We start from the raw sequence: 19,464 nt of genomic DNA on the forward strand, positions 1-19,464 counted from the left end.
GAGTCTGATGGCTTCTCTTTTAGGATGTCATTTTCTAAGAGAGAGTAAAGAAAAGATTGTGCTTCTCAGACTTGACCACACTCTGGAATCACCGTGGTGGCTTATTAATTACGATAGCTAGGTCCCACCCCTAGAGGTTCTGATTCCATAGGGGTGGGGTGGGGGTCCAAGAATGTGCACTTATAATAAGCTCCCAGGTGTTGCTGATGCTGCTGGTGTGGAGACCAGCCTGAGGCCCACTGGAGTAGTGCATTATTTAGGACGAGCAAAGATTTGCACATATTTTTCTCTATGCCTGGAATGCCCAGTTCACTGCACCCTAATCTGTTCTTTTCTTTTCTTTTCTCATTCCATCTTTTTAAAGATTTTATTTATTTTTAGAGAGAGAGGAAGGGAGGGAGAAAGAGAGGGAGAGAAACATCGATCAGTTGCCTCTCATGCCCCCCAACCAGGGACTTGGCCCACAACCCAGGCGCGTGCCTTGACCAGGAATCAAACCAGTGACCCTTCGAATTTGTGAGACAACGCCCAATCCACTGAGCCATACCCGTCAGGGCTCTCATCCCGTCTTTTTAAATTTTGGGAAATCTTTTGTTTAGAAACTCTTCATCTAAAAACAGGAGGAGTCTGGGTGTGAGTACCCCTGAAGGCCATGAATTCATCTAAAATGGGGACAGTGTCTGCCTCCAGCAGAGGGCCGTGCCCAGAGCAGTTGCCTGGTACATGTTGGTTGCATTGAGCAGGTTGCTGAGCTATGCTGATCAAGTTGAAGAATGTGAATTTACAGGGAACAAATCAGCACATTTTATCAATTGGGTGCAGACAAGTTGCAGTGGAGGAGAAGGATGGATTGACTGGGCTGGGAATCGTAAAGGTGTGTGGTAGCATGTGCAGGAAGAGCAGATAAAGGCACATGTGAGCATCATTAAAGGAGTGGCTTGTGAGTAGCTCTTGACCTTGGTTATACAACAAAATCATTGATTCCATCACTAGTTCCTGGGTCTCGCTGCAGTGATTTAATTGGTCTGGAACATGGCAGGGACATTGGGATATTTTAAAACTTCCCAGGTGATTCTAATAGGCAGCCAGCGGTAAGATCTATGGGGTTCATGATGGATCAAAAGCTAGGTGATGCCAGGAAGGGGGCGATCCACTCCAGGAAGAGGACAAAGAGCTAAAGATTTGCAAGTTGAAATGAAGACCTAGTGGAAGTTCTACAGGACGGGCAGGTGTCGGGGTCAGAAGTTGTGCCTCATGTCTTGTAAGGAGGGGTCATAGCTTCTGTGAGGATCAAATGAGATGGAATGTTTAATAAAACAGCGGACTGCAAGTGGTCAGCATTAAATAAGTGGTATTTTATTATTCGCACCATAATCACGTAGCTCTGAAGTCAGGGGAATGCTGAGACTCCTTCTGAAGCCCTGGGAGTGGAGTGGTTTTCCAGGTGACAGCTGAGGCGTGTGTCCCTAGATGGAGGTTTGCCCCCTTTTTATTTAACCTAACACAGTTGACACTTCAGACCACTGTACAATATTTTTCATTGACTTTTTCAATTGATCTTTTCAGGAAGAGAGGGAGGGGGAGAGAGAGAGAGAAACATCAGTTTGTTGTTCCACTCACTGGTTATTTCTTCTGTGTGAGAAATAACACAGAAGGACCCCGCAGCCTTGCTGCCTGGGCGAGATGCTCTAACCAACTGAGCTACCCAGCCAGGGCTGAACCAGTATATTTTTCTTTTTATTTATTCATTCATTTATTTCATTCATTTATTCATTCATTATTTATTTATTCATTTTCTTAATCCTCACCCAGGGACATGCTTGTTGACTCTAGAGAGAGGGGAAGAGAGGGAGAGGAACATCAGTGTGAGGGAGAAATTTCCCTCAGTTGCCTCTCATACTTTCCCAGACCAGGGATTGAACCTGGGCCCTAGGCATGTACCCTGACTGGGAATCAAACACATGACCCTTCGGACTATAGGATGAAGCTCCAAACAGCTGAACCACACCAGCCAGGGTGGGACACGTATATTTTTAAAACAGACACATTAAAATCAATATATTCTGATGTCACTAGAATCAGTGTGACTAGATTCTAAATAAAAACTTTAAGCAAATGTGCTTCTACCTCATTAAATTACACCAAATGCCAGACATGAGACCAGGCAAGCTTTTCTTTTCTTTTTAAGATTTTATGTATTTAGTTTCAGAGAGAGGGGAAGAGAGGGAGAAAGAAAAAGAGAGAAACATCAGTGTGCTAGAGAGATACTAGTCAGATGCCTCCCGCATGCCCCCAGCTAGAGACCTGGCCCACAACCCAGGCATGTGCCCTGACTGGGAATCAAACCAGGGACTTTAGGTTCACAGGCTGGTGCTCAATCCACTGAGCCACACCAGCCAGGGCTAGGGAAACTTTTCTTGATTGTTCTTCTGTAATGTGCCCTGTCTTGAAATGCCTACTTTCTCAGGAATCACTGACTGGGCAGCCTTCCTGTCTTTTTTCAGCACGTCTGTACTCCAGATCCAGGCCGGGTGTGAGTGCTAATTGTATTTCTGTACTGGCAGATTTAAGCCCCAACAAATGTAAGGGCCAACCGTATTCCTTTAGAGCAGGGGTGTCAAACTCATTTTCACTCGGGGCCACATCAGCCTCGCAATTGCCTTCAAAGGGCCCAATGTAATTTCGACTCCTTAACAGTTAAGGAGTAGTTACATTTGTACAGTCCTGAAATTATTTTGGCCCTTTGAAGACAATCACAAGGCTGTGGCCCCCGGTGAAAATGAGTTTGACACCCCTGCTTTACATGATCGGCCACTGTGAAAAGTTCAAAGGAAAGAACTTGAGCTTTTGTGCATTATATAGTATTGTAGTTACCTGGAAAACATTTTGACTTCTCAGTTCTCCAAAACATAACCCCCCAAACCTGTTTCTAAGGACAGGTAGCCATCCTGTGGTTTGTGCAATAAAGACCTGTGCTGTATTACTCCATTAGAAGTTCTATCAAATGTACATTGTTTTAATATAGAACATACAGCCTTGATTGAGTTTAGCTTTGCTTATAACCTGAATTATCACGTGCTGCAAGGAGCCAAGGCACCAGAGAGAGTGATTATTGTCAAAATAAATACCTTCCTACCAGTAAAGCAGTTTGAGGAGACAAAATTTAAGAAGGAGATAAATATTGAAGGGGGAAAGGTAGAGAGGGGCAGGTGCAGCTGGAGGGGGAAATGCAGAATGAGGAGGAATTACATGCTTAATGCGTCTTTCTCGTTCACAAATTCAAAGGCCTCTGCATGTTCTTTAGGCTCGGAGGAAAAGGCTTCCTCCCCATCTTTCAATCACAAGTCTTCCTCTCCCCACATGGGGTGACTTCCTCCTTCTCTTTCATTTCACAAGTCACCTTCTCCTCAGGTAGAAGGATTTCCTCCTCCTCTTCTTCAGGTCTGTCACCTCCCTCTCCCTAGGTAGGCCCTTAAATGTTCGATCATAAGTTTGGGGAGGATGTAAGGAAAGAAAGTACTTTCCTTTTTAAGATTAGCGAGGGGAAGGGAGGGAGGAAGAGAGAGAGAGAAACACCAATGTGTGGTTGTCCCTCATGCACCCCCCGCTGGGAACCCAGACCACAGCCCAGGCATGTGCCCCAACTGGGAAACGAGCCAGCGACCATTTGGGTCGCTGAGCTCATTTGGCTCGACACTCAATCCCCTGAGCCACTCCAACCAGGGCAGAAAGTACTTTTGAAACTGGAAAAGCCAGTGTTTGTGCTGTCTGTCACCTACCAGACCCAAGAAGCAGAGACAGAGATTGAATCTTTATGGGCACTTCATTCAGATGGTCAGCGATGGGTTTGTACCCTAACAGACCATCTTAAATTTCATTTTTAAATGCCCCTTTTTATAAGGAGAACAAAGTGTAGATGAGGGGTTTGGAATTCAGGGAGAAGTTAATTGGATTAAAATGACTGCCGTATTCTTGCTCTGGGCGGGGGTCTTTAGCTGTGCCCTGGGCAGTGGGCATCTCACTCTGGAGCACAGGGGCTCAGATACCACCTTGAATTGCTTGCAGTCCTCCTGAGCACAAAGGTGGAATTGCCTGTGGTCTCCTGGAGTCAGGGAGGGTCAAGTCCCCCATCATTTTCATTAAATGCCTGGTGAAGTTTGAACTGGACCAACCACTTGACAACTTAGAAAGATCTAGTCAGTTCAGAATGAGCACACCCATCACCCAGCAGTTCCCTATCTAGTGATCTACCTTCAGGAACCACCTTCAAGATGTCTGTAACAGCACTAACTGCTGCAATGGGAGGAATGTAAATGTAAAAGACCCACAGATTTTGAACTAGATGCTTTTGCAGGGTGCATAGCAAACAAGGAGGATATCTGCCACCCCTCCAGGTCCCCTGGAAGGAGGATGAGAGTTAAGCGCATTGCTGATCTGTAAAATGCCAGACCGCAAGCCACTGATCTTAAGAGTTGAAGCTGGCCCTAGCTGGGTCCAAGGACTCCAGACACCGTGGCTCTGGAGCCACACATTCAGGTTGCACAGACCTAGTGCGCATGGTCTGCGGACCCGGAGCCTGCCTCCCGGCCTTATGCAGGGATGCTGTCCTTCCCCTGTCCTCCCTCCACTTTGGACAGCATGCGTTCCCATCCGCCTCCCACACTAGCTGACGTCAGCTGCAAGCCTGTCACTGTGGAGTGCAGGGGGCACGTTGGCTTTCCCTTGGTTTCCTCTGCTCCCATGTCTGTCCTCATAACCTATCACAGAAGTTTATGTCCAGGAATTCAAGATTTCCTTTTTTTTTTTTTTTTTTCCAAAAAAAGAGTAAAATTTTTATCAGCCTGTTTGCCTTCCCCTACTTCACAATGCACAGACCTCTCCTAGCCTTCCCTCTATGCTCTTCAGTCCCGGGCATTGGTGGGGCAAGAGCAAGCCCTTTAGACATAGGGCTGAGTCAACATTCATAGACCACATCTCCTTGAACTTGCACACCCGTCCAGATCAGTTTATCCCCTCTCACAAGTCAGTCCCTAGGAAGTGCAAATGCCTTAGGGCTGGAAAGTCATCTGGGGGTAACAGGTGTGTACTCTCCTGATCATCTTGCAAAAGCTTAGCCATCAGTGAAAATCCCTCATGGTGCCCACTCAGCCCCCTGGGTTCCACTCCTACAAAACAGGCACGGACCTGGGTAGCTCCTCGATCCTAGGTGGAACTCTAGGATCTAATATTATCAATGGTTGGGAGGCCTTTTTTATTTCAGGGTTCTGGACTAAGCAAGAGGCCTTTATGTTTTGGAGGGATGTGAGTTTTTCTGCAAGATGATGTTGAAGTGTTTTTATATTTTCTAGCTAGATTTTAAGGATAAAACAACTTTTACCCAAATGAAACTATGACTTTGGTTTCATAACTTATATGGCTGATTTCATGGAGTCGTGAAAGTATATTCTCTTTCTAAAAGTTAAAAAGCTGTCCTCCTGGAGCCTCTGGGGGGTGGGGCAGTGTCTCCCACACCCGAGCCCTCTCCCTGCAGTGTTGGGGGGGGGGGGGGGTGGGATGATGTTTGCCTGTTGCCGAGCACACACCATGAGGGTCTCCTGCTCTGTTTGCATCTGCTGTCGGACTAGCTGTCTGCCGCTCTTCCTCTCCTGCTCCACGTCCGGACCCTACGCTCTGTGCCCTCACACCAGGCCATTTGCCTCACACTTCATATGATTAAGAGCACAAGACTCCAGACTGAAATGGCATGGATCCGAATGCAGCCTTCACTCCTTAACTGGCATTGGAAAGTTACTTAACCTCTCTGCTCTGGGTTCTTGTGTCTGTAGTATGGGAATGATGGCACCCATCATTCTCTAGGCACTCTACAGAATGCCCAGCAAAGTGTTCCGTTTAGTAGCAGTGCCGTTACATATTGAATAAACGAGAAATGAGCAAGTTGCCAGCAGACCTTGGCTTTTGAAGGTACCTTAGAAAGAAACAGTATCTTGCTTCCTTCCTCAACCACGTAATAGATGGTGCGTCTCTTGGTCAGCGGAGAGTACACGTCCGAATTCCCACCAAGTCTAGGAATCCCCTTCACCACATCCCAAATTGATAGATTTTTAAACTTTATCTGAGTGCTTGCTTTGGCAGGGTGCTAATATGGCATTCCATTCCGTAACTGCCTTATTGTTAGATCTTTTTTTTTTTCTTTCTTAAAAGGACCCAAAACCTGTCTCCTTGTAACCTCTATCAGTCTCACTCTGTCATGTGGAAATTCAGAAAAATAAACGTCATAAACCCTGTTCCTTAGTTTTAGATTCATTCATTCACTCCACAGATACTCTAGGTAAGTGTGTGCTGGGCTCATTAACATTGACAAGCAACCCTTCGTGAATCCTGTGATTGGCCGGGAAAGATAGTCACACAAGTACGCATCACAATTGGTGAGAAACACCTCGAGAGTGTTATAGAGAGAAAAACAGGAGAAACTGATTTCAACGTGGGCAGCCAATGAAGGCTCGTACAAGGGGAGCGACTTTCAAGCTGACGCCAGGCCAGCTGGTTGGGGGGAAGGAGCATGCTGAGGGGTGGATTCCAGACAGACGGAACTGTGAGACTGAGGGATGGAAAGGAAGGACATAGATGGGATTAGACAGATAGGCAAGGGGAGGATCTTTGTGTATGTAATTAGGGAGTGAATTTTGTTCCAAGTTCTGAGAGGTACCACCGGAAAGGTTTTAAGGAGGGAAATGGCATTACCTACTTTATACTTAAAAAGATAAATGGCTCTGGTAAGGAAGAAAGATGGGAAGAGAATGAGTGGGCATTCCAGGTACAAGGCAGCTGATAGTGATGAATTGAGTTTGGATGTTCACTGCATCCTGAATTAGAGATAGAAAGGAAACAGATGTGAGAGGTATTTTGGAGGGAGGCTGCAGAGGACTTGGTGGCGGATCCCACGTGTCAGGTGAGAGATGCTCGGAGAACAGCGCCTGTGTGGTCAGCATCCTAGCTTCCTTTCCTGTCGGACAGTCTCCAGCCAGCAGTCAAGTATTTTAGCTCTTATACCTAGTGGACTTCTAGTTAATCAGCCAGAGATGCCATGCACTAAATATGGGAAACTGGAGAAAAAAATGAACAGAAGGGATTCGGTTGTTGGATGGAGTTTGGATTTAGTTGTGTTAGTTGTAATAAGCCCTTGAGATACTAAAATGCAGATGTTAAGTTGGCAGTTGGATATAATGACTAGCCTGGTAACTGTCAGCACGTCGTTGGCATTGAAAGCTCTGGGGACGTGGATGCTGTCACCTAGACCCTGAGTGGGAAGGGGGCCTGGGACTGAGCCACAAGGGGTGAGCAGAAACAGCAAAGATTGGAAAACTGGGCAAAGCCAGAGAACGTGGGCCATCAATGGCTGGGCCAGGTGATGGGACTGGAAGCTGGAGTAGAGTGGGTTTATGAAGATGGTGTAGCCTGAGAGTAAGTAAGATTGTCCTGACCAGTGTAGCTCATTTGGTTGGGTGTCATCCCTCAAACCAAAACGTTGCTGCTTCGGTTCCAGGTCAGGACACATTCCCAGGTTGTGGGCTAGGTCCCCAGTTGGGAGCATGTACAAGGCAACCGATAGGTATTCCTCTTGCACACTGGTGTTTCTCTCCCTCTCTTTCTTCCTCCCTTCTAAAAAATAAATAAATAAAATCTTTATTCTTTAAAGAGGAGGTAAGATGACAGAGGTTGCATGCAAAGACAACTCCAAAACACTTGCTGTGGGAAAAGTGGAGGAGCTCCTGTGATCACGAAGAATCTGTCATTTCCTGTTTCTTATTCTAGATATTCCCGCAATTCTTTCAGTCAATCTTTATATGATGGTGTTTCCAGAAGATCCTGTAACTCGCATTTAGCAGTGTTCTCCCCAGAGTAGGGTGCTTCCCCCAAAATGCGTTCTGATCCAGCCAGGGTCAGGGCTGCCCTGTCTCTTGCTTTCCTTCTAAATATTAACCGAGTCAAATAAGCTTACAGACTGAGGCAGCCGTGCCCTCTGTTGGTTTGTGCTGAAACTGCAATCAAATCAAGCTCTTCTGCACTGCCGCCAGGCTAAGTCCCTTCACTCAGTGCCTGTGCACTGAGAATTGGAACCTAGAAAAAGAACCGTTGACCGGAAGCAGGGGTAGCCCAAGAGCTCTTGAGGAAGTGGCTCTGACAACTCACTGGGGTAGAAAACAACTCCAGGCTAAGAAGACAACGCACACTTTTATGATTCCCTTCGACAGACGAGGAAGGTGAAACTCAGCATCAGCATCATTTAAGAGGGAGAAACTGAACACCAGAGCGCCTCTCCGTGTCCTGCTGTGCGTGGGCTGTCACAGCCATCCCGTATTCCTTCTGAATGCTTTGGGATGGTTTTTGCAGGATAGAAACACTAAGTGAATGTTTAAATGTTATCCTACTATACTTTTGGGACCATCTAAAAGGCAAATCATACAGATACTCTTTCATTCACCTAATACAATGTATGCTGGACACTGTTTTTCATAATGGCAATACAGTAGTAAACAAAACAAACTTCCTGCTCACACATTCTAATATGAAGCAATAGGTGATAGAGAAGGTAAAATACACACACAGTGCATTCGATAGTAATGGTGGTAAGAAGGAAGCGAAGCAGGGTAGGAAGATAGGAAGTGCTGGGCGAGGAAGTTGGTGTGGAGATTTTAGTTCGAGTGGTCAGGGAGGGTAACTCTGGGGTAAAGACCTGAAGGGATGGAGTTAGCCACACAGACCCTGGATGCAGAGCACTCCGGGCAGGAGGCACAGTGGTTGCAGCAGCACAGAGATGGAAATGACTCTGGCACATTAGAGAAACAGCAAGGAGGCCAGCATGGCTGGGCCAGAGGGCACTCAGAGGAGAATGTTAGGGGATGAGGGCAGAGATGTAACTGGGCAGAAGAACTTCAGTGAGTGATCCGTGAGAGAAACATTGGTGGGTTGCCTCTTGCACACCCCCAACTGGGGACCTGGCCCACAACCCAGGCATGTGCCCTGACCAAGAATCAGACTGGTGACCTTTTGGTTCACAGGCCTATGCTTAATCCCCTGAGCCACACTAGCAGGGCAGTCTGCTGTATTTTAACAGGATTGTTCTATCTGCTATACACTTGGAGACCAGTGAGAAAGTGATTATAAAACTCCAGGCAATAGAAATTTTGTAGGAGGACCAATAGGATTTTATGAGGAGTGAATATGGGTTTTGAAAGAAAGCAATCAAGGATGACACCAAGGTGTTTGCTGAAACTGAAAGAATGAGGCTGCAGCTGCCTGCGGTGCGGGAGGCTATGGGGACAGGGGAGGAGGTGGGGGATCGGTGCGGGACGTGTTAGGTTTGAGATGCCTGCTGAACATCCCATTAGGAACATCAGATTGGTGGAGATGTAGATACATGCAATTAATTAAACGTGGTGGTACTGGAGATGCAGACTCAGGAAGTACCATTCACAGATGGCATCGAAACTGATGAGATGATAAAGGAGATGTGTTTAGATGGAAAAGATAAGACGCTCAAGTACTGAGCCCTTCAGCACTCTGATAGTTAGAGGTTTCTAAAGGAATGAGCAAAGGTAGAAAGGAAACTTGACTAGGGTGCTGCCATGGAAACCAAATGAAGAAACAGTTTGAGAGGGAGAGAGCAATCCATTGTGTCAAATGCTGCAGACAGGTTGAAAGAGATGAGGACTGAGAACTGACCACTGGGCACGCTGTGGTTTCTCTAACTCTCCCCTGACTTACGATGGGTTGTCTTCCTCTAACTTTTCCCCCAGGTTGTAGCAGATACCAATATAAGTGCCATAGCAACTCAGCTTGAAAATTTGTCTACAGGCTACCACCTTGGTTCACCCACTGCTGAACACCGTCCAGAAGACACAGAGTGAGTGTCCTAGATGCCGGGTGCCTGTGGAGGCGGGGGTGGGTAACGAAGCTCAGGGAGACCTTTTCCAGACTCTAGAGCATGCTCTAAGAAAGTGCACATTACTTGTCTAATTTGTAGAGAATCTCCAAGAAAGCACGAGGGTTTCCCTGTTTTTCACAAAGCTTTGTTCCTCTGTGTAAGTTCGGAACCGACTTGTTGCAGGGCTAACACACCCTGCGTCTGGTCACCTTGCCACGGCGCCTGTGCCTTCTCCCCTCCGAAACCACAGCTTTACAGCCCAGGTGCGCCCTGCGTTTGTGTGCAAAGAGCCAGGTTTCCTCAGCTTTCTATGCAAAATCTTGTAATACTTGCTGGCATCCTTCATTAAAACCAGTCATTGCAGTGAAAGTTGCTCATTACAGCAGTGTTTTTCAAACTAGAATGTACATAAAAATAATCTAAAGAGCATATTTTAAAATACTAATTTCCCTGGCCTGGTCTCAGAGATCTGAGTAGGTGGTCTACCGGGTTCTCTGGGGAGCACTCACTGCCTGCAGGCAGAGGACCCGCACTTGGGGAAGTTCTGCCTGAAGTTACTCCTGTCAGTACCAGCCACGCCCGGTCACGTGTAGGTGCTCAGTGAATGTTTGCTGACTGATCTGAGTGGTTTATTAGAAGCAGCTGGTGATCACAGCCTTTCCCAACCTTTTCCTGGAATATCATCCACTTAAATGACATCTTTGCATTTTTTTTTATCTTTGTAAAAGTTTTTTTGAGCCAAACTGATGACATCCCTGGAAATAAGATCTTAGATGCTCCTGGACTTTTCTTGAGGGAAACATATTAAACTAAGCTTATTTTACTGTCTTCTTATCATGAAAGTTATAAATGCGTGCTTTCGAAATATGACAAATACATGAATGTATAATATTACCAAGTTAAAATGACTCTTTCCTTCAAAAAAAATCAGGACCCTTATAGGAAGAGTAGTATCCATTTAGCATATTTTGATGTGTCCATTTTTTTTTAATGGTCCCACAGCTGTACAGCTCCTGAGAAGTTAAGAACCAGTAGCTTAAAGTCATTTAAATCACTTATAATCCGACCATTGTATGTTTACATTTGGGGATTTTTTTTTTACTCTCTCCCACACAAAAATTAAAACTAATTGAAAATGTGAGATAAATGGAGACAGACTCCATCTGGTGCTTCCCACTGAGGAGTGGAGCTCTGCTCCTCCTTCACTGCCACCCCCCACCTGCCCCCTGCCCCCGAAAGAGGCCTCTAATTGTGAATAGGCACAATTATGAAGGTCTCTAATGATTTGGTGGCCCCAGGGGCTATTTCTAAAACAATGGCTTTGGACATCTGGGGGACTTTCAATATCCTTGGGAATGGGGGCCTTTGAAAGAGGAAACGTAAATCAAGTTCACATCTAGCCAGTGGGTTATTACTGAGAGTACTTGTAAGGTCACAAAGTGATGAAAGGTAGAGCTTTATTCGTGACGTCACTGCCATTCAGCCATAGAGAGAATTCATCAGTATTTCAGCAGATATTTATCGAGTGCCCTGCACAAGTGCGAGGTCCCAAGGAGTCAAACCTAGAAACGTAGGTGAAGGCTTGCCCCAGTCCTTACGGAACTGCCAGAGAACAGGAAACGCGAGCCCAAATCTGTGGTTATAAAGTAGAAAGTAATGAAAGAGCTAAGTTCAGTGAGAGAGATAAGTAAGCCCAGGGTCCTGGGGAACCATGGAGGGGGGCCATAACTCAGTCAGGGAATGTGGCTGAGGCAATAACACTGAGGCTGAGTTTTAAAGTAATTGGAAAAAGCAGGAGTGGCATTCAGAACAGCCAACAATTCATACAGCATTGACATGGACCAGTTACCATGGATGCCAGCTATAAGCAACCAGTAAGTACACCAACAAGGAACTAGTACCAGTGTGAACCAGCTGAAGATCAAGCCTAAAATGAGCCAGGAAAAATTGAGAAGGGGGAGAAGGAAGACTATTCTAGCCAGAAAGAACAGCGTATTCAAAGGTTACTTGTGCCCCAGTTTTGCAAATTTGTCTAAGTCTGTGAATGGCTGAGTCGACATCACATGCACGTCAACTCAGATGTGCGTGCTGCCTCATGACAGGCCGTGCTGCCAGCACACAGCATGAGCCTCCCACTGCAAATGCAACGGCAGAGTCTGGGAGACCGGAGTCCCTGCAGGCCTTCATCCTTGGGACAACCACAGTTTGGAGTAAGAAGCTGGTACTAGTTAAGCTTAGATTTACCTACTTGAGCCCGCATAAATAATTTGATGTTTACCCATGTTGTTTCTGAGAGAGATGACTTCCACACTGAGCGAAGCTTTGAAAATCCAAATGGCACGTCTGAAACAGATTGTCTTTATCCATTTTGCTTTACCTTGGGTTCTCTCTTCTTCCCCACATTTCAGTTCTCATTTACATAGTCATGATCCTGAGTTTGCGATGGGCACGGAGCCTGGTGCTAGGAGTACTCAGGTGATTAAGGCTTAAGGAGTCCATGGTCCGGTAGAGGAGAAAGATGCTGAAGTAACCACAATACATTTTGACGAGGCCATAATGGACATCGGGGCCTAGTGCAAAGGAAGCACAGAGCTGTGGCTAACTCCTCCCAGGGGAGTCGCGCAGGCATCGCAGTGGAGGCAGCTTTTGAAGCCTGAGTCTCCGCCTTCGATGGGAGTGGCAGAGCAGGAGTGGGAAGGTGTTGAAGCAGAAAAGGAACAGAGGTTTACCGAGCTACCAGGCTGCCAGGGCACAGGTCCGCATACAGGCTGGCGGTCGACACTAAGCTAACACCCCACCGCCCTATTGCCAAGTGTGTTCTTTCAGGATGTAAAGACACTTCCATTCAGATTTAAATAGTCAACTTAAGAGTTTAAAACTAAGCATATAGAAGGATGTTTTGACAATTTCAGCATCATGACTTTATTTGTAAATAAAAAACAGTGGGTTTTATAAAAGAGAAACCCCTAAACATCAAGACCATTGGTCACTACTCCAGCACAACGTGGGAAATTTTTAAATGTTTCTAGATTGCTCTCTGACAGTTTGATTTGACCTTAATAGCTTCGCAGTATGAAAGTCTCTCTCAAATCTGTGTTCTTCCATGAAAATGAAATTCCTTCTCGATGTCTGTTCTGGAATTAAACAGCATGCATTGTGTTTTCAGAACACCTCCACCTAAGATTATTACTTTGGAGAAAGGCTCTGAAGGATTGGGGTTTAGTATTGTAGGGGGTTATGGAAGTCCCCATGGAGACCTGCCAATTTATGTCAAGACTATATTTGCAAAGGTATTTTTTTCCTTCTTTACTGTACTTTTTAACTTTTTTTTTTTAATGAAACCTAGGTGAGACTTTTTTTAAGTGCTTTGGTTTACTTTGGGCTATACCTGGATATGTACATGTATATGCTTATTTTATTGAGTCTTATAGGAAATTCCCATACCAGACGAGTGAAAGAAAAGTTATTTTATAATAGTGGAGTCGATTTTCTTTGGACCCTATTACAAAAGTAGATGCCAGTAAATTTTAGAAAGGGTCCTATTTCAGGAACACAATAGCAGGAGCAGTGCCACACTCTTTGGAAGGTGGCCTTTGTTCTGCTGTGGGCCAGAACAAAGGTTTGGCTTTCTCCTTTAAGAACAGGTAGCAGACATAAGAGGGCCACGGGGCAAGAAGTTTTGTACAAGCCTTGGATCAGTGGCAACATTAACAGCTGCCTGTCACCAAAATACTCAGGCCACTTGAGCCTAAGGTGGTTTCTCTCTCATAATACTCCTGCAGGATCCACCTGGAAAGTTAGACTAAGACAAGGTGATACTCTGTCTCAGGGATCAAATATTGCAGGGTGTCCTGCGGAGCACACAGGTCACGGTGCACATGCCTCCAGACAGCTTGTAGAAAAGTTACTTTGAACTGCTTTGGGATTTTTTAAGTTGGAATTTAATTTTACTATAATTTTTTTAAATCTCTGAAAAGCACTTAGTATTGACATTACCATGTTATTCTTGATTGGTTTTATCATAGTTACTTGTTTATTGATTAATCTGATTGCCTCCTTTAGTGTTATTTTCCTAAACAACTAAAGATCTTCTAAAGTAGATGATTTCTCTTTTTAAAAAGCTACACTGTACACTAGAGATAAGTTCACTTTTACCTGTGCATATCCGATCACCTGTAAATTGGGCCTAACCATGACCTGACCGATTCCTTAAGTCATTTGACATTTGCTTTGGGACCCATTAGGCACCTGAAGATGTTCTCATGTGTGTCCATCTTGCTAAGATGCCTATGAAGAAGCCATGTTGTTCCTAAACACTGTTGCTGACTTGGTGACAGGCAAAGGGCAAGGGGGAAGGCAAATGAGAAACATTCTAGGTAACAGCGCTGCCCCAGGCTGATCATTCCCAGGGTGGATAAGCCACCTACAGGCCCTCCTTTCCTGAGATACCACCAGAAGTAGTAGTGATGATAGTGCCTCACGAGAGGCCTTATTGTACTTTGCTCTAAGCATGCCAGCCATGCAGATGAGGATAGTGGAAAGACTGCAAGGTTAGCCCTCACCTTTTAGCAAGTTCAGCCTTCCCCTCTGAAAAGCCCCTCCAGAATGTTATAATCACCAGCTCACTTCACAACTGTAAGTAGATTGATCAGCTGTGTTCCAGAGAGAGGACTGGTTAGCTTCTAAGGTTTTTTGACCCCGCCCAGAATTCAGCAGGCTGCACCTGCTACACCTGCCTACACCTGCCCCTGGACTGGTGGGGCTGGAGCCAGGCAGCTTTGGTCAGGTCACCAGAGCCTACAGCTGACAGCAAAATGGCCGTGCATTGCTGGTGGATTTTTGAAAAGAAATAACCATCAGATCAGAGTGGGACAATAGTCGTGGGAATAATGAATGAAGCTCAAACAAAATGCTCTTCCCAAAGGTCCCCATTGAAAGTGCTCATTTAGGAAGCACTTACGTAGGTTATAACATAGTGGTAAAAATTGAATATTCTTGGTATGCTTAATTTTTTTAAGGAGTGGACCTTTTTTGTAAAGTGAGGCGCACCTGAAAATGAAGAGCTCTGAATTTTTTTAAAAAGACAAAGTTCTAAAGCCCTAGCTAATGGCCTTCTTAGTTCATTTCATCTCCAAAAAAGAATATTCCAATGCAAGTGATTATTATTATTAAGATAGTTCCATAGAGTTTTCTATAAGATTTCATTTGATGACTTTTTCTTTTTTTAATTTGTTAGAGTGAACCAATATATCCAAATTATAAAGTTTTCTGAAAAGAATCATAAACCAAAATGGGCAAAGGAGTTTTATAATACTGAACATGTATTCTTAAAAATGTTTGTCTCTTTAGGATCTTAGATGTCCACAGAACATGACTTATTTGGTGTCCTAAGCCTCGTTTAGTAATTCTCTTATTCAACTGAGAAGTCGATCTGGCCCGCCAGGATCCTTCTCCCCCCTAGAACTATGAAGCATCACAGGCACCGGGTACACAGGGTTGCAAGACTTGGTCACTCTGATCAGGAGCCTTCAGGACCGCCCATTTTCTTTCAGGTGTTTGGCTGCAAACTTCCAAATCAAAGCCAACTTTAGGTCTTAGTCCCTTCAGCAGCCAGACCTTGCCATGAGCAAAAAGACATGCACCCAAAGACTCCGACAGCCCTGAAGATTTAGGGAGCAGTTTTTCAGAGCCTGCAACAGGAAATCCTGAGTTTGGTCATCACTGAAGTTTCATTTTATTAAACTACTGCCCTTATGGAGCAAGTACCATGTGCCATATATTTAATCCTTAGAGCAGGTGAAAGGTAGAGAGTAGATGCCTATTCCACAGCGCAGGGCAGACTCAGTGAGCAAGCTGGGGCACGGCTAGTGGGAAAAGCCACATTTCCGAACCTGTGGAGGGCGCTCTGTGAATATCTTCTCTCTTTCTTCCCCGATCAACCCACAGCTGCCACAGGGGTAACGGAGGAGATAAGCCCAGCAATACCTGAGACAGTGTACAAATCCTAGAGAGTTGACAAAGCATCCTTTTTCACATTACTGAAAATGAAAACTTGAAGAGCCTAACATGCCTGTTATAAAACGAATTATGCAAATATCTGAGGTTTGCTGAAGCCTTTAAATCTCAGCATGTAAAATTTAATAAAGTCAAGTGAGCCCAGTAACTCTGATTTTATTCACTAGAGTAACTCGTTTAATCCTGTCTTTAGTGCAGTTAATGCACTTTCTTAAAAGAACAACAAAAAAAGATTTGACTGAAGTTGCAAGTTGTTTAATTTTGGTATTCACCACCCCCCCAGTAGAGGCCTGGTTTTGAGTATTCTTTATTCCAGCTTTATTCAGGAACTCTACCCTTTTCACAGTTTTGAAATTCTAGGTAATTCACCCACCACCTCAGGACCTCCAGGCTGCTCGTAGACACAGGTCTCTGCACCGTCACCGCCTCTTAGCTCAGCCTCTGCCTGAGTCCCTCAGTCACCCGGTGCCTGTGGGTCCTCACTAACTTCCCCCGTAGGTCAGCGCCACTCAGAGGAACCTTGTGGCACTCGCCTTTCCAGAGATTTTCAGTTATCCCAACGGATGGGGAAAGCCTCCTCCTGTAAGACATTTTCCAGGTCTATTCTTTCCTTACCCACCCGAAATATCATGGCCTTTTTAGATACTCAGTTTTAGGATGAAAAAAAGCCCCAGCTGTACTTACTTTGTGCCATTTTGAGGAGCAATGCATGACTGGGTATATAATGAAAGTAGTTGTCTAGAAACCTGTTTAGATGATCAAAGATACATAAAGTTGAAGATTTTGAATATGGTATTACAACATTTTAGAGATGCCACACTTTTGTTTATTTCTATGTAGAACAGCTTTATTGAAAGGTATTTCCATGCCACATAACTCACCCATTTAGAGGCTACACTTATTTTTGACAGATCACCACAATGCTGATAGGTTAATGATGCAGCGGGAACCCTATGCATATGATGACGGTATTAGCAATAAGACTAACACCAGATTCAGTTCTGCCTTCATTTGTGTATTACATAGTCATGAATATGACATGATATGACATTGAAATTCCGTTTAGCACTGAATATTGAAATAAGGTCCTAGATGTAAGAAAAGAAATACTAATGTTATTACATTTCTACTAGTAAGTTATTTAAACAACTCTTACTTTTGGTTATGACATTTCTATTCAGTCGTAATTACATTACTATTCAATGACTATTCTAATTACATTTTACATTTTTCTTAATTTTCTTAATTTAAAAGCATTACCTAAGAATAACTTTAGTTGGTAGATTTTAAAGTTACTCTTTATTTTTGCACACCATAATATTAATATTAATTGAATGTTAATTGCTTTGCCCTGGATTGAACTGGACTGTTTCTTGTTTGTAGGGAGCAGCTGCAGATGATGGCCGATTGAAGCGAGGTGATCAAATTTTAGCTGTTAATGGCGAATCTCTAGAAGGTGTTACTCATGAGCAAGCTGTGGCCATTCTAAAACGCCAGAGAGGGACTGTAGTCTTTACTGTGCTGTCTTGAGCCTCGGACCCTGATCGCGAGATAGATGTTGTAGAATATCCATAGGAAGACGCAGCTCTGAGAGAGGAGGAAAAGCAACCTCAACTAAAACCCACCTTAACTCTTACTCTCTCATCCTCTCTGCTCAGGAGAGATGGCTGAGATTTCACGTGAACTTCCCACATCAGCAATCAGCTCCCTAATGTTTCCCAGCATCCGTCACCTCTGGGGAGGTCGATTGAGTTTTACCCGATTTGCATTTAACGCTGATGTTTATCAACCAGTAGTAACTGGTTCTGATTATACTTGCTGAAACTGAAGTTAACAGCTACTCATTTCTTATGCCCGTCTCTCCCCTCCCTACTCAAATGGAGGCTTAACATAACCTCAGATCATGTCTGATGAACAGAAACAAATGTTAAGCAACTGTCATCTCACTCACAATTTGCTTATGCTAATTGTCTCTTCAAATACACCAGAAAACATTAGCAGTGTAATTAATTTGCCAGTGATTCCCATGATGAAATACCAAAGTCTCCTTTGGGAAATTACTGTGCTGTCTTCTGTACGACTTACAGTCAAATAAGTCTCAAATTCATTTCTCTGAATAGATCTTTACAAGTTAATCATTGGTAATTATGATGAGTCAATTTGCAGACTATAATCTAAAAATTCTGAAAGGCTTTCCAGTTATTTTCTTAGCTACATAAATGCATACCACCTAGCAAAAGCAACTTATTCTCAACAGGAACAATTAGTATCCATGTTTTGAATTTTAAAAATGCTAAATTATGTTCAAGTCTGGGAAGTCCATCTGGAGTTAATGGCATCTCAGTAAGCAAGTGTCATGCCCCCCTTAGTTTTCAGACAAGATGGAGCCCCCAAAACCACAATGCAGCGATCAGCAAGTTTTGCCTCAAGTCAGACTCAGTCTAGGTGGCCTTGGCCCCATCCTGGTCAGTCTAGCAGCAAATCTATGTTCCTAGATGGTAGGAACCTAAATGGAACAATGCATTTAGCCACAGAGTAACTGAACAAATAAACTGAGTCTAGGAATTCATGATGAGTTCTTGACTAATGTGTCCTGATCTGCAGGGATCCTCCCATTGCCATGGTGTGCATGCTAAGAAAGCAACCACAGCAGAAAATGCGAGAATACCTTTAACAGTGGTCAGGGACATTCATAGTCAGGTATCAGAAGGAAAAAAGGGGGAGATGCTTATCAGCAGCTGTTGTAAGTTTCTCCTGTTAAAGAAAAATACACCATGAGGATGACTATCAGGATCATTACTGGAAATAGTTGGCATTATTTAACTGAAACACAATGCTGCAAATTGTTCACAGTAATTATTAACATGTAATGGACTCTAATTTAAAATATTTAATAAGTATAGATTTTAATTGAGAATTATCTTTGTGTAGATATAATCACAAAGTGCATTAACTCTTGTTGGAATATTTTGTGGCTATTCCAAAGTATAGAGTGCCTAAATTTTATGTTGAAAATGTCTTTGTGATTGATATTAAATTACACGTGGCTTTTGAAATTTCTAAGATATCCAAGATAGGCGGTATCGTTAGGATCCTGTCTTTCAGTGCATGAGAAGCTATCCACCTCTGAACAATCTGTGTTAATTGTATCTGCAAGAACATCTCAGGCATCCAAGAAAAAAATGAAGCCCAAATAAAACTTGAAAATGCACCTTAAAATAATATATATATACATATATATGTACTTTTGAAATGTGATTCTGCTTGATTTTGATGGAATGGTCATTAAATACACATTTTGAAATAATACATTGTTGTTGTGTGTCTTTACACATTGTCCTTCTAGGTCATTGTCCTTCTGTCCAACAGGTGTCCAACCACCTGTTGATATATGAATTGTGATGCTTTCTACTCCTCGCAGCACTAAATTGACAGAACTGGTGCTTCTCACCACTGGTTCTGTCTCTGTTTGCATGACTAATAAATAGCTGCCTTGCCAAAAACACTTTTTTGCATCAGAACTT

The 19,464-nt window shown here is 44.0% G+C and overlaps 1 protein-coding gene across 3 annotated transcripts in view; it reads left to right on the forward strand.

Moving 5' to 3' along the window:
* PATJ (PATJ crumbs cell polarity complex component) overlaps positions 1-19,249 on the forward strand; it is a 321,583-nt gene extending 302,334 nt beyond the window's left edge. For 2 of the 3 annotated variants that reach the window (XM_037136218.2, XM_037136219.2), the window contains 3 exons: positions 9,798-9,904; positions 13,092-13,215; positions 17,324-19,249. In XM_037136218.2, the coding sequence (XP_036992113.2) occupies positions 9,798-9,904; positions 13,092-13,215; positions 17,324-17,470 (378 nt within the window). In that variant the 3' untranslated portion in view covers positions 17,471-19,249. The remainder of the gene's footprint in view (positions 1-9,797; positions 9,905-13,091; positions 13,216-17,323) is intronic. The other variant, XM_037136220.2, reaches the window with a different exon arrangement.
* The last annotated feature ends 215 nt before the right edge of the window (positions 19,250-19,464 follow it).

Source organism: Artibeus jamaicensis, unplaced genomic scaffold (assembly GCF_021234435.1).
Source record: "Artibeus jamaicensis isolate MK-2021 breed Jamaican fruit bat unplaced genomic scaffold, CSHL_Jam_final scaffold_1019, whole genome shotgun sequence".
In the NCBI taxonomy this organism is placed as follows: Eukaryota; Metazoa; Chordata; class Mammalia; order Chiroptera; family Phyllostomidae; genus Artibeus; species Artibeus jamaicensis.